General features: G+C 36.6%; 1 protein-coding gene across 1 annotated transcript in view; it reads left to right on the forward strand.

Moving 5' to 3' along the window:
• KHDRBS2 (KH RNA binding domain containing, signal transduction associated 2) overlaps positions 1–15,467 on the forward strand; it is a gene marked incomplete at its 3' end in the record, with an annotated part of 661,356 nt that overhangs the window by 316,074 nt on the left and 329,815 nt on the right. The window contains exon 4 of the mRNA XM_079934322.1: positions 1,397–1,543. Within this exon, the coding sequence (XP_079790448.1) occupies positions 1,397–1,543 (147 nt within the window). The remainder of the gene's footprint in view (positions 1–1,396; positions 1,544–15,467) is intronic.

Raw genomic sequence — 15,467 nt, forward strand, 5'->3', positions numbered from 1 at the left:
AATATTATTTATGTTAATTTTTAACTAAATTTTGCTTCCTTGAAATCCAAATGCAAATCTGGTTGCAAAATGAGCTGGGTTTGAATCCCAACTTGAGGTTACTTAAAGTCTTTTAAACTCAATTTCCTAATCTGAATTATGTGAATACTGTGCAAGGTTATTGTGAGATTGGAGGTGTCTGTAAAACACCTAACACACGTGAGCAAAGTACCTGGATCAGACGCTGATCTGCTCAGCATCTGAACTGAATTAATCAGGCCCCAGTAATGACTTGGGTGCAGTACTAACAAAATATCTGAGGGTATGTAGCTCACGCAGAATCAAGGCCAACATAATGCTTAACAGCCATCCCTTTAATATACTCCTCTATACTGACCAAAGTGAGGTGGCCAAGATAGAGAAGTGGTGAGTAGGAGCCAAATGATGACCTACACCTGCAGGCATGAGGCTGAGAGAGAAGTCTCGGTTTTGCTCACTTTCATGGAGAATGAGTAACATTTTCACCACTTCTCAAAAAGTATCTAGAAAATCCTGGTTCTCTTAAAGAGCAATGGTCATCTTGGTTTTATTATCTGCAAACGATTACTTGTCAGGCACAAAAACAATCCTTTCCTTCCAGTGGAGTCCACTGAGGAGTTAATGGCATTTCTGTCACTTCTTTTCAGGGATTTAGCATTTTTATTTAGCTGATTAAAATGTGGTGTAGATGATAATCATGCCAGATTTTTTTTTAACATCTTTATTGGAGTATAATTGCTTTACAATGGTGTGTTAGTTTCTGCTGTATAACAAAGTGAATCAGCTATACATATACTTATATCCCCATATCCCCACCTCTAGGTGGTCACAAAGCACTGAGCTGATCTCCCTGTGCTATGCAGTTGCTTCCCACTAGCTATCTATTTTACGTTTGGTAGTGTATATATGTCAATGCTACTCTCTCATTTCGTCCCAGCTTACACTGCCCCCTACCTGTGTCCTCAAGTCCATTCTCTGCGTCTGTGTCTTTATTCCTGTCCTGCCCCTACGTTCATCAGAACCTTTTTTTTTTTTTTAGATTCCATATATATGTGTTAGCATATGGTATTTGTTACAATGGAATATTACTCAGCCGTAAAAAGTAACAAAATTGAGTTATTTGTAGTGAGGTGGATGGACCCAGAGTCTGTCATACAGAGTGAAGTAAGTCAGAAAGAGAAAAACAAATGCCAGATTTTTTTTTTTTTTAAAGAATCATTCAAACACTCAAAAATGGCTTGTACCAGATTTTTATTTCTCAAAGAGTTTCTACTAAGGGAAAATTTGCTTAGATTATGCCCTCTGTCATCTTCTCAGTAAATGTTAAATCAATGCAAAATGAGTGGATTTGTATTTCTAAAAATAACCTTTTTCACAGGAAGAAGAACTAAGGAAGAGTGGGGAAGCCAAATATGCACACTTGAGTGATGAACTTCATGTATTAATTGAAGTGTTTGCTCCACCTGGGGAAGCTTATTCACGTATGAGTCATGCATTGGAAGAGATTAAAAAATTTCTGGTTCCCGTAAGTGCTTTTCATTTTTACAAAGATGTTTCTCATCAGTTTCTATTAAAAAATGTGCCTTTGATTTTCACTGACTTTTTAGAAAAGAAACATATTGCAGACTAATTATCTGTAGAGTTGACATGAAGATTAAAATTAAAAAGAATAAAAAAACACTTAGCACAGGACCTGGTGCCACATAATGGTGGTTTGGAAGCAGCATTTGTCTTCAGTACACTGCATGCCACACACCCATTTGTAGCCATGAAGAATAAGACAGTTAACACATAAACACAAATACGTAACTGAAGTTGTATACTTTTCTCTTGTGTCTTAATTACTTAGTAGTTGACATGTATTGTTCATAATTTTTAATTAGTAGAGAATATCTTCAGGTAGAGTGGAAGGGGAAAAAGATTAAACATAATATGTGTAACAAGACAACAATAGTGTTTGAAAATATCAAATGTATCTTATGCAATAGTATGTCAGGTGCTGGCTCATTATAAAACATAATGTAAAATAATCAATACTAATAAAACTAGACATTTGTTGACATTACACAAAAATTGGAAAAATAAACTTATTGCACTATATGAAGGAAACAGAGAATGTTCATATAGTAAGGGAGCAAATTCAGGGTTGCATACTGAATAGAATTCTCTACTGATTTTCTAAGAAATAGAGGAAGGTTAAATGAATGAAGCTTTCCTAAAGGTCGACAATTTAGCATTCCAGGAAGAGGTTGTTTGAATAAAAATCTTGGCATTAGGCTTGGAGCTGGGAATAAGATAATTAGAAGAGAATGCTGAGTTAAGTTTTCTGGATTGCCCTGGCAGGAGTCTTCAGTGGACAGAGAAAGAGAGAATAGCTAAGATTAATCTGTGCAATGAAGAAACACTGTAGATTTCTAAACTAAGCAATAAACTCAGAGGAAATGGTGGGTAAGATTCATTGATTGGCAGTGATTTTGATAATGGGGGAAAAAACAGAGAATTTCATAATGGAAAAGCGTCAAAATCTAACCACATAATCTATTTATATGCCCAGTTTTAAAATTCCTGTCAAGACAAGGTTATAGAATAATCCCATACCACTCTGATTATTCCATAACTTTATATGCACACAGAATTTCTGCACAATTTATTATCTGGTACTTATCTGAACACTTCCCTAAATAGATCCCATGTTTCTTAAGAATGAGAATGCTATGTTCTCTCTTCCTTTTACTTCTGAACTAAATGCCTGGTTCTGTTGGGTAAACAGTTTTACTATATTTAGCTCAGACCAGACCTCTGGTGATCTAGGTGATCTAGAAAAAGGCTAGGACTGCCTACATTACTAACTCATTTTGTGACTGTAGACAAGTCAGTTAAATTCTCAGAACTTTAGCTTATTCATCTTTAAAAAGAAGGTAATAATAATAGACTGACATCTGTCATAAGTATTGTGAATATTAAATGGGGTAATGCATATGAAAGGACATAGAAAATTATAAAGCACTATATATATTTTTTATTATATATATTATATATAAGTAAATTGGTGTTTTAAATCTATCTTATTATAGTAGATAAAATCTTGGAATGACTTTTTGAGGTGAAATACATAAAATGAAATATTATCTCATTACTACATAGATTTTAGACCTAGGCTGTACGCTAGGTTAACCCTATTTTATTATAAATACCAGTAATACATCTTGCTTACTTCTTAGACCCCTTGATACTTGTAATCATTTCATTTATATCTTCTCCACTGAAATATATGCTCTATGAGGGTAGGGCTGGCAGTGTCTCTCATATTCCCATCATTTAGAGTCATACCTGGCACAATAAGTATTTGTTTGATAGACTGACTGAGGGAGTGTCTGGGGATGATGCAGGGCATTAAAACCTCATCTGCGTGTGGTCTGGGGAATAGTACCCTACAATCAAGATGCTCTCCCTAAACAGATATAGATGGAGATGGAAAATGGAAAACCTTCCTTTGGCCAGTGTGACCTGTTCCTGCTGCCTCTCGGTTTTATCTCTGTCCGTCCAACAGCTCCTCACTGTGCATCAAACACCCCAGGCTCCCTCTTCACTAAGGGCCTTTGAAGATTCTTCTCAAAAATATTGACACAGCCATCTCCTTGTCATTCAGGTCTCAACTCACATGGTAGCATTGCAGGAAATTCTTCCCTCACTACACAGTCTAAAGTAACATCCTTATATTTGTACAGCCCTATTATATTTTGTCCACGATACCACCAGACACCCGATTTAACACTGTGATTCACTGTCCCATCATGCCCTGACCCTCTTCACTTATTTATTTTCCTCATAGCTCTTAACAGCTTCATATGTACTATATATATATATATTTTTTTTTTTTTTTACTTATTTATTGTTGGTTTTCCTGTAAAATATGTGTCATGAGGACATGGATTATTGTATCATTTCACTGCTTTATTCTCCCACCTTGAACATAGCCAAGCACATAGGAAGCACTTAATAAATATTTTTTTCTATGAATGAATAAGCTTTTAAAAAATAAATACTCTGATAACTCTCATTGTTGAATTAGTAAATTTTACAGTCAATGAAAGCCGTTCTACTTGGTAAATTTTTCCCATTTGCTTTGCTGGCCTCAGCACCAAGCAAAGGATGGCAGCTTCATTCATCACCAGAACCACAAGGGGCAAAAATTAACTGTCAGTTCTTTTTCTTTTATATGAAATCACTTGGTAATTCAGGTTTATTTTGACATTTATATTAAAGTCCATAGAAATACTCACATATCAGGATATTAATATTTACAAACATTAGAGGTGAAGAATTATACCCAGTAAGAGGCAAACTAGAACAACATAGAAAGCTAATGTCAAATAGTACGGAGGTCCACTGACATCTAATTCCTCTACACAATGAAGCGTCTTTCCATGGTTAGAACTTTCATCTTCCTCTATGCTATCCACCATCTACCCAACTTCTCCTACAACGGGCTGTGATCGTCTAAGACTCCCGACTGTAGAACGTACAACTCCTCATGAAACGTCTGAATGATGTCAGATGTTGGAAAACAATACAGTTTTAGTACTTTAAGTGATATGTTAAGACAAATGAATGATTATTGCCATGGGAAAAATTTCCAGCTTGGTGGTTTCCATTCAGTCCTATCAAAACAAGGAGAGTGGCAGGTCAATAAAATATCAATAACTTGAACCCTGCTAATTTAATTTAATTTAATTTAATTTAAACATCTTTATTGGAGTATAATTGCTTTACAATTGTGTGTTAGTTTCTGCTTTATAACAAAGTGAATCAGCTATACATATACATATATCCCCATATCTCCTCTTTCTTGTGTCTCCCTCCCACCCTCCCTATCCCACCCCTCTAGGTGGTCACAAAGCACCAAGCTGATCTCCCTGTGCTATGTGGCTGCTTCCCACTAGCTATCTATTTTACATTTGGTAGTGTATATATGTCCATGCCACTCTCTCACTTCGTCCCAGCTTACCCTTCCCCCTCCCTGTGTCCTCAAGTCCATTCTCTACGTCTGCATCTTTATTCCTGTCCTGCTCTTAGGTTCTTCAGAACCTTTTTTCTTCTTTTAGATTCCATGTATATGTGTTAGCATACGGTATTTGTTTTACTCTTTCTGACTTACTTTACTCTGTATGACAGACTCTGGGTCCTTCCACCTCACTACAAATGTCTCAATTTTATTTCTTTTTATGGCTGAGTAATATTCCATTGTATATATGTGCCACATCTTCTTTATCCATTCACCTGTCGATGGATACTTAGGTTGCTTCCATGTCCTGGGTATTGTAAATAGAGAAGCAATGAACATTGTGGTACATGACTCTTTTTGAATTATGGTTTTCTCAGGGTATACACCCAGTAATGGGGTTGTTGGTGAATGCTGCTAATTTTAAATCTTAAATGCTTTAAGAAGGTGCTATATTAAAGTTTTCCTTATATTAGCTAATTTGTCTTGCAAATACTGATTAAGAGTGTCAAATAAATTATTTGACAAATAACAACAAAAGGGCTATAAAACTCTAAATTAATAATGTGAATGCCCTTCTCTTCCCTTTATAAGCTGTAAAGGTAAACAAGCATTGTCATTATTATATTTTGTAACACGTCTTTTTTTTATAGTTCAAGCACTAGGACTGCCACAGAAGGCTGTGCAGACTGTGCCTTTGCACAATGTTAGGGGCGACATTTATTAATACATCATAGTTTGTGAATGGGACTCCCTGGTATCCCCAAATATAGCTTCCTTTTTTCCAACCCTAGTCAGCAGATTACCTTAAAATAATGGCTATATTTAATTTTCCTAAATTGGCTGACTCTCACCAGCAATTAAGTTGAATTAGTAAGTTTTACTAATGCTGAATGATTAACTCATGATTAAAACAAAATACACTATCTCATAATCAGGACTTATGAAGCCTTCAGCAAAATTCTGCCCATTGAATGTGAATTTATACATCCTTTAGTAAAAAAAGATGAAAAGAGGAGTTTCCACACAAACAAGAAATTAGATTTAGGTCACAATAACAAATAGATTACTTTGTTACCTCCTTAAGAGTTAGTTACTGACAGAATTAAGAGATCACAGCACTCATTTCTACCAACTCTGTCACGGATGACCTCAGACTTTCCCAGGGGGGCATGTGACCCAGCACTGTGGGATTATCAGAGTCTATTGAACGGGAAAAGTAGTATTTGTCCTGCCTGAGTTGTCTCTGATGATCGTCACTAAAGGTCTGTACCATTTAAAGAAAAGATGTGTGTGTGTGTGTGTGTGTGTGTGTGTGTGCGTGTATCAGATCTCAGCAAAAACACTGTCCTATAGAAAACTAGCAAATCCAGAGGGACAGTCCCAACCTCCCATGTTTAGTTCCTCCTAAATGCCAGAAAGGAAAACATGCTGTTTGAAGCATTTTTATGTCAATTATAGTAACACCAAAAGTGCCGTGAATACTCACACACACACACACACACACACACACATACATATAACTTTTATACTTATGTAGTTTTATATCTGTGTGTGTGTGTGTGTGTGTGTGTGTGTCAGTGTCTGTGTCCTTTGTTAGTCCTATCAGTCTCACGTACATGACTTTAAGTCAATTCAGCACGGAAAATAATGGTTCATTCCAGGTTATTTCTCTCCTGCATCAGATTCGATAAATATCTTGGACAAAGATGTGATTCTTGAAATGGGCCAATTAGGGCATATTATATAATTTCAAGTTTGAAATATTAGAAACCTATATAGGAAACCTACCAAGAGTGTGACTACAGAGGAAAAGTAAAACTCTTTTCCCCCTTATGGTAAAAGCAAATAGAGGACATTCTTGCTTTCTGTTCTTCAAAGACTGTTCAAAGACTGTAATCCTAGCTTTGAAATGGGAAAATGACACAGGCTGCTAACTGTAATTATACAGGAAAGTAAGTAGATATAAAGAAAATAAAAAAGAAAAGCAGGGTATTTTCAGTCTTGGAGATGGAAGAAGATCTAGACATTCATGCACTGAAAAAAAAATGTATAATGTTTTAGAAGATTATAAACATAATGTCTAGAAATAGATGTAATATAAATGTATAGAAATTCATGCTATGATTTGATTAAAAAGTGAAAATTTGGTCGGAGGCTTTTATGCAGGTGAAAAGAATATAAGGAAAACAATGTATTAAATAAAAACCCACCAGCCAGCAAAAGCAATATTGATAAGTGTCAAGACCACAAGTTACGCGTGCTACAACTACTGAGCCCGTGCGCCTAGAGCCCATGCTCTGAAACGAGAGAAGCCACCACAGTGAGAAGCCCGTGCACTGCTATGAAAAGTAGCCCCCACTCGTGGCAGCTAGAGAAAGCCCGCACGCAGCAGTGAAGAGCCAACGCAGCCAAAAATAAATAAATAAATATTTAAAAAAAATTTTTTTTAAAAAGACCACAAGTTGGGGCATGACAGATACATTTTGTCTGGGGATGGCAGGCGTTCACAATGTAAGGCAACAACATCCGGCAGGCCAGAGAGTGATCAGGTACAGAGTAAAACAATAACATCCAATGCAGAGGGGGAAACAGAACCTGGATGTCATTCCTTCATTGTTGTGGTGGTTGTTAAAATGTTGTCAAGAGTTTCCTCGGATTTCTATCTTCAAAACCAGTGAATTCCCTTTTCTTTCCCATAATTAACTATAGTCTAATAGTGTGGTAGCTAAGAGCACTAAGCACAAGCCATGCATCTGTGTAATTATTACTTGCACAGAAATGTTTCCTGTATTGCTATAGCACTATGATCATATTCTGATTATACTTGCAGAATTTTATAATCATCTAATATTGAGTATTCTTATCTGATAAGTTGTAGTAGATAATATAGGCCAATGACTTTAAAAGAATTAAAATTATTACTAGTTCTTAGAATAGAACTAATAATAATAATTATATAATTAATAATAATATGACATTATTATTATTATTGACACCCAAGGCCACTTTACCATTGCTAATTGATTGACATAACCTGAAAGACAGAAGAAAGAAGCAGTGGATTCTGTGAGTGTGATTTTTCTACAAACCCTAATACAAGTGTTGTCTTACTCCTCTCCAGTACAGATAATCAAAAGTTCACTTTATGAATCTCAGGATGTGATCATCTGCTTTCTATTTAAGAAACAATTTATCATTAATTATCTCTGGTCTCATTTGATGCCACTGTTCTGAATTCTCTAAGGCTACTCTCCATGAGCCTTGATTGCTTTTTAGATGCTGAGCATCATTCTCCCATCTCTACTAGCACCTTGATTTCATTTTGATGAGTTACTTCTTCCACACTAACTGATGTTATAATCAAAAGAACTGCTTTTGCAATCCCATATGTAGTCATTAACATGAAGGCTTAGCAGCATTCCTAAAAAGTTATCTGTGTTGTTACAGATTGTAGCTCCTAAGAATACAGGTTTGATCTCCAAGGGGAGAATCTCACCTCTTAATTTTATAGGATTTTAGTGTTAAGGAAAGTCTTAGAGGATCAATAGAATGTATATTATATTCAAAACTTTACCGAATGCTAATCCTGCCAAATGCATAGGTACATAATAAACAAATGCCAACACTGACCCTGAAAATACTTTTATAGATGGACAAAATGTCTCATGATTACTGAAGAATTTGGTCCAAAGGAAGGGAACAAGGCAGAAAAACAGCTCAATAATCAGAATCTGTTAAACAAAATATATAAATTTTAACTGAGTAAATCATTCAAATAAGTAAAATAAATGGCGCTAATTAATGAAAGATGAAAGGTTTGTTTAAATAAGTAACATAAATGGTACAAGGCAAACAGTTTGTTTAAATTCAAGGAATATTTCTGAGCATCAAATGTATGCCAAGCACAATTCTAGCAATTTGTATTACATCAGCCACTGCCCTTGTAGAATTTAAGAATGAGAAAACTGTTTTCAAGACTTAAAAGATAAATATTATGGAGAAATATTGCAGAGAGAGTTGGAAATGGAAAACCAGATTGGAGAATGAGGACAGTATGGACAATAGTGATGGTAGATCAGGCAACACTGATCAAACAGAAAGTGTTATTTCTAGAGTCAAGAAAAATCAACTGTTGACAAAGACTACTGCCATACAGACAATGGTGAGTTATTCATTGAGACAGAAAGTGAAAAGAGAGAAGGTGGTGGGGGGCAGAGAAAGAGAGTGTTTTGATTAGCTTCTTGACAGTGTTGATGACCCACTATTTCATATTGAAAACATATATTTTCACGCAACAAGAAAAACTTATAGAGAATACTATATTTTAAAACTGATTATTTTTGCAAAATTATGTATTCCTGAAATGTGCCTTCAACTTCTGTTTTTGCAATTAGATCTTACTTTTTAAAGAGCTTATCTTGCAGCTCCACAAGATACAATGTAAGCTTATTTTGAATTGCCCTTCCTTGATTAACTGATCTCATTTTGCTGTTCTGAAGCTTCTTTCAGCAAGCTACAATGGAAAATGTTTGATTCCTCAAGACAGTATTCAACTTAGATATCCAAGGAACTTGGAAGAGTCCTCATTTCCCCAAGAAATGTATCTTCTATTTCATCTCTAATTCTTGCTTTTGTCCCTTTCTCTGCCTATTCTACCCAATCTCTCTACGTAGTGTATGTAAGGATGCATATACAATTCCTTAAAATACAATTACAAATGGCTTACTAGATAGTCTGTGCTCAGTATAGTACACTGGAATTGGTTTTATTTTTTTATAACCACTGTCCTTCTCCCTTATTCATTACCAACAGTTTGAGCAAATCACTTAGCTTTATGCTCATTCTCCTTTAAGAAGAGTCTTAATTTACACAATGTAGGTTTTAAGTCCAGTCAGTTCCAATTTATGATTTCAAGTTTAAATCCAGTTCAAAGCTCCCCTCATCCCTGAATTTATGGCTTGGGGCGTAGCGGTGCTGAAGGAGCTGTGAGCTGCTCATTCAGCTCCTGCCACTATCTCCACCCCGCAGGGTCTGGTGCTCCTGGAACTTTGTGGATGGTCTTGGCAGGTGGGGTGGAAGATGTTAAGAAATTGGAGAAAGATGGGCTGTAAAACTCACCCTGTAATAACCTGGTTAGTTCGGTTGGTTGGTTGGAGTTGTACTTCATGTACTTTCCTCTGATGGGCTATTTGGATGATAGGCTACGGAATTGTTGTTGATCATCAAATATGAGTGAGCCGAGTGAGCTCAGGGAGCAGTTCAGCTTCTCACAACGCAGTGCTTTCTTTTCTCGCAGTACCTCCGGCTGCAGGTCTGCCTTCCTCCTGCTCCCAGCACTGCAGGTGAGCTTTGTCCTTTCTCTCTGAGCATGTGTAAGTTTACTGCACCTGTCCCCAGCATTGAAGGATTTCACCAGGATCCGCGCAGGCCCCACCCTTTCTTCATTTGCCCACGGGGACGTTGGTGAGCTCTTTCCACTGGCAGTGTTAGGTCTTTCTTTCAGGACAATTCTCTCCCCATTATTTATATATTTTCTCTATATGTTTTCCTTTTTTTCTTCTTTTGTAACAACTCCTATTACTTCTGGCAAGTCTCCTGGATCTTTCTTCAAATAATCTTTTTCTAACAGTTTCTATCTTCTTATCATTTTAGTCATGTGTTCCAGAGATACAGTCTCCAAAGTCTTCTAAGCCACAAATTCAGATGAACTGTTTAGTTGGACATCACGTAGATATTGTTTTGTTGTATTTCTTCAGAAAGTACTATAACTGCATTGTCTAGGTAGTTCTTCTGTTTTTCTGTTCAGGTTTATTTCTGTCCTCTCCAGCAGCTTTATTTCACTGGGCAGGTTTTCTGACTGCTTTTTTCTGCTTTCCCTCGATGTCCTTTCCCTTTTCTTCCTCCTTTCCCTTCCCATCTTGATGTAGGTCAGTTTTCTGGGGTAACTTTAGAGCTCCAAAGTGTTAGAAACTGAAATAGTCTCCCCCATATGGACCAAAAGTGCAGAACTAAGCAGGCCACCAAAAACATGGTGAGAACCTAAAAAATGTCATCTTGTTCTCCAGTCTCCCATCACTTTCACAGACTTGAAGCCTCACCCATTCTGGTCCTTCTTGGCCTCCCTGCCAGGGAGAATAGACATACTCCAGTGGGTCTGTGGCAGCTTTCCACTTGGATGAGGTTTAGATCCGTGCAAGACAAACTCTTTCCCAAATATCCACACCACCATGACCATTCTGAGTTATCCAACACCGGGTTTCATGTACTCGCTCAGCCCACAGGCGATAAAAGGCCAGTCCAGTCAATTCTGTTAGCTAAGCCTCTCAGAGGTTTCAAGGCCTGACGTACACATAAGCTTCTGAGGATGTCAGCATTTATTTCCCCCAAAATATACTGCTACTTTAGAGCTGGTAAAGAAAAAAAAGGGAGTTGCATTTAGGTCACTATCTTCCCAGAATTACTGTTTTCCACAGTTAGTTTAGTTTAATGAAATCACTTTTTATTTAGCATGTGGAAAAAAGCATCCAAAGTAAGTTTATAGACACCATAGCTTTTAAATTTTAACTTTGTGTATCATGCAACACTTCTAAGATAAGTACTTTATTTTGTGACAAATTATGTATTTAAAATAAAATAATAAAACTTTCCACAGAGAAAAAGCATAGCATTCCATGAACATCTACCTCTGTAAAGACTAGATACACAGTAGTTTCCATATGTTTTGTATAGATGTTACCAATTTGATATGCACGAGTTCTAATGGAGGTGTTTCCCTAATGGCAGAATTATTATGATAACCTATTTGGGAATTCAGAGCATTCATGTAAATGAAAAATTTGTCAGTAACAATTCCTATTTGCCATTAATAGCCAATTCTGAGGGTAAAATTCACTTTAATATGTTTTTCACTAGAAAAGTTAGAATGCTAGTGGTTTATTTCTGCTCTCTTTGTATACCTTCCACCTGTAGATTTTTCTTTAGGGAAGGGACAGTGTGTTGGTTTAGAATCTCTGACCTGCTAGGCAATATGGTGGGTGGCTTATAGGCATTACCTTTTGTTGCCCTCACAAGCCTGAGAAGGATTTGCAGTGCTCATCACATAGGTGAGGAGACCAAGACTGAGCACCAACTGTAGCTACACAAGCACCCGGCGCAGCAAGACCCACCTGACATGACAGCCCAGGGCTTTCTCACTTTGGATAATAAAAGCAGAATAGAATGTCTAAGATTTAATCTGGTTAAACATCTGTATTTGATTACAAATCTGTTGGTAAGTGACATAAACTAGATTTAAATAAAACATAGGAGGGCTTCCCTGGTGGCGCAGTGGTTGGGAGTCCGCCTGCTGATGCAGGGGACACGGGTTCGTGCCCTGGTCCGGGAAGATCCCACATGCCGTGGAGCGGCTGGGCCCGTGAGCCATGGCTGCTGAGCCTGCGCGTCCAGAGCCTGTGCTCCGTAACAGGAGAGGCCACAACAGTGAGAGGCCCGCGTACAGCAAAAAAAAAAACATAGGAAATACTACCTTTGCATATTTTCATTTGGTATTTACCATTTGGTATTTACCAAGATCAATATGATAAATAATTACCAGAAGCTAATAATTTGCTGTTGTAAAAATGCTAATATTACACGGCAGTTTTTAAGTCTATCTTCAAATCCTAATGTTTGGCAGAGATTTCTCTTAATAATGATCTCTTTCCCTATTTTGTTTATAGTTTCTCTTAGGGACTGCCAAAATAACGAATATATACCACTGGTTATTCTCAGGAATAAAAACAAAGCGCTGTTTGAAATTACCATTCCACTGCTTCATGAACGGTCCTCTTACCTGAGTAAACGAAGTTATAGATTTAACCAGTGTTCACTATGGGGAGGGCTGTTCTGTTTAATTTAGACCCTATGAGAAATGATTCATTTAGATTAGATCATAAAACCATTTACAAATAAGTAAACAGTTGGGGGTGGGGGAGAGAGAGATTGAGAGTCAGAGACAGAGGCTGGAGGCAGATTCTCGTGGAAATCCTAATCAGGAAAAACAGCGATAAGACCTCACAAATAACTGCTCCTGGGTGGTCCCGGGCACTGCAGGGAATCCCAGAAGTACCTTGAACATGAAAACGTCCCGCCTCTCTGTGTGCCTGGCCACTCCTCCATGTCTCATTTACCAACCCCGCCCCTCCTCCCCCAACTTCTGCTCCCTCAGGCTTCCTGACCCCTCCCAAGCTTGTTTTTCCTTCAGAGATGGTGTTGCCTCTCTCTCTGCCCCTTGGATCTCCTTTCCGTTGTACTCTCACTGTGCCCCTTATTCTCATTCTGCATGTATCTGTGATTACTGATTCAAAGCGCACAGCTTGGAAAATTGACTTAAATATCAAAGCACTTGCAAATAAAACCTAATCTTTTTCTGCCTCATATTTCACTGATATACTGTTACCATAAGATATTTCTTTCTTCACTTTTTTTCTCCCTTTCTTCCTTCTTTTCTTAAATTTCAGTGGAGGTATTTATCTATTTATTTCTTGTAAACATAGGGGAGAGAAATCCTACCACAGTCTAATAATTCAAACATAGCACAAAATTACAATTATAACTTCATACGTGTTGCTATATTTGTATGACTTTAACTGAACAGGATAGTTCTTAAATTTTAAAAGAAAATAGCGCAAATCCTAATTCCCTTAAAATGTATTCCAATTGAAAATACATAATTTTGATAGACCTTAGTTCATAACACTATGCCATCCATAATAAATATGTATCAAATGAATTATTTGATAAATCTCCCAAATATGTTCTTAGTGTTGCTTAAATTAGCTTCATTTTTAGAAATTATAATATATGAATGAATAAACACCTGATTATGCTACTATTTAGGGAGATGTTTCTTTTAAATACAGGACAGGGAGAGGCAAGAAAAAAATAAAATGTCTGAACCAGGAATATTCACTTTATTCCAGTGGCTTCATGGCCTCTTAGGTCTCACAAAATCCACCTCCCAAAAAGATGAAGTCAGGGTTAGAATGCTTATAAAGTATGCACATATGCAGCTAAGCACAATATTAAGACTTGGAAAAAAAAGGTAAATATGTGAGATGATGGATGTAAAACAACTCAGTTGGGGGGAATTCTTTCACAATGTACACATATATCAAAGCATCACATTGTATACTTTGTATATCTTACAATTTTATTTGTCAAATATACCTCAATAAAGCTGGAAAAAAACCAAAATTTATGTTATTTATAGACCATAAAAAAAAACTTAGGCTGTCACATCCTATGAAATCATAAAGACTTTGGCTCCTTAAGATTCGGTGTCATTTTCTTCTGCTAGGTAGATCACTGTTCACTTTGAGGTCACTTTAGAAACAGATGAAACCTCCAGATACTCTGCCTAGAAAAAGGCACAGTCACCTTAATATTTTACACAAAAGTCCAGGGGATCCACATCATGGATCCAAGTTTAAGGGTCTTATGCTAGAAACATCAAATGCTTAGTATGGGAAAAGGAATTATAAAAATGCATGACTAAAACCCCATTAAAATGTTGAATTTGTTCTATATTAGAAAATTAAATGATTTATATTGAAAAGCACAGCTCATTTTGCCTCAAACTTCCTGAAGGTAATTATAATAGAAATGTAGGTTTTCTTACAGTTATCTTCTTAAATGAATGAATATTTTATCTTATGATGAGGTAATTTTACGACCAAACTGTAATTCATTACTTTTCAGCATAATTCTCACTTCCAAATTTCATTTTAATTAGGATACAAATGCTACATCAATTTATTACATTTAGAAAGTACTTTATTCAGAGATTTATTTTCCCTCAATATCAATCATAAGACTTTCAGCAGGAGTAAAATTCTGTATACGCTGCATAAATGTGAAGTTTTACTGACTGTTGCCAACTGACCCGAAACTTCTTATCTAAGTAATAAAATCAGGAAATGTAGTTCACTATAAAAATATACACGAGTGAAGAAATTTGACTGTGTGTTGTCTATTACACTTTAGATTACTTTATTGCAGTCACTCAAACCTCCACATCATTGGAAGTGATTCTCTAAACATTATCCCTCAGAATATTGGGAGCCCCATTGCTCTCTACTTTCCTCTCAAGAAAATGCCTTAACATTCTCTGTAATAGGAAAGTTTTCCTGCAGTCCAGAGCATCCATAATTTAAATTGTACCTATTACTTATTTCTGGTTCTTTGGGAATAAAAATAATTGTATAATATTATAACGAAAGAAATGTTTCCATGTATTGGTGACTGGAGTGACTGTTTTTAGGATATTATTAGGATATTAGATTTTCCACAACTCACATCCAGCCAATCTGGAAAACATCCATCCCCCCTTGCTTTGTGGCCTCTACTTACATGCATCAAGGATGGAGTTACAGGGGCAAAGGTAACTGCAGAAAATAATGTTGAC

This window comes from Stenella coeruleoalba (assembly GCF_951394435.1).
Source record: "Stenella coeruleoalba genome assembly, chromosome: 10".
NCBI classification, from domain to species: Eukaryota; Metazoa; Chordata; class Mammalia; order Artiodactyla; family Delphinidae; genus Stenella; species Stenella coeruleoalba.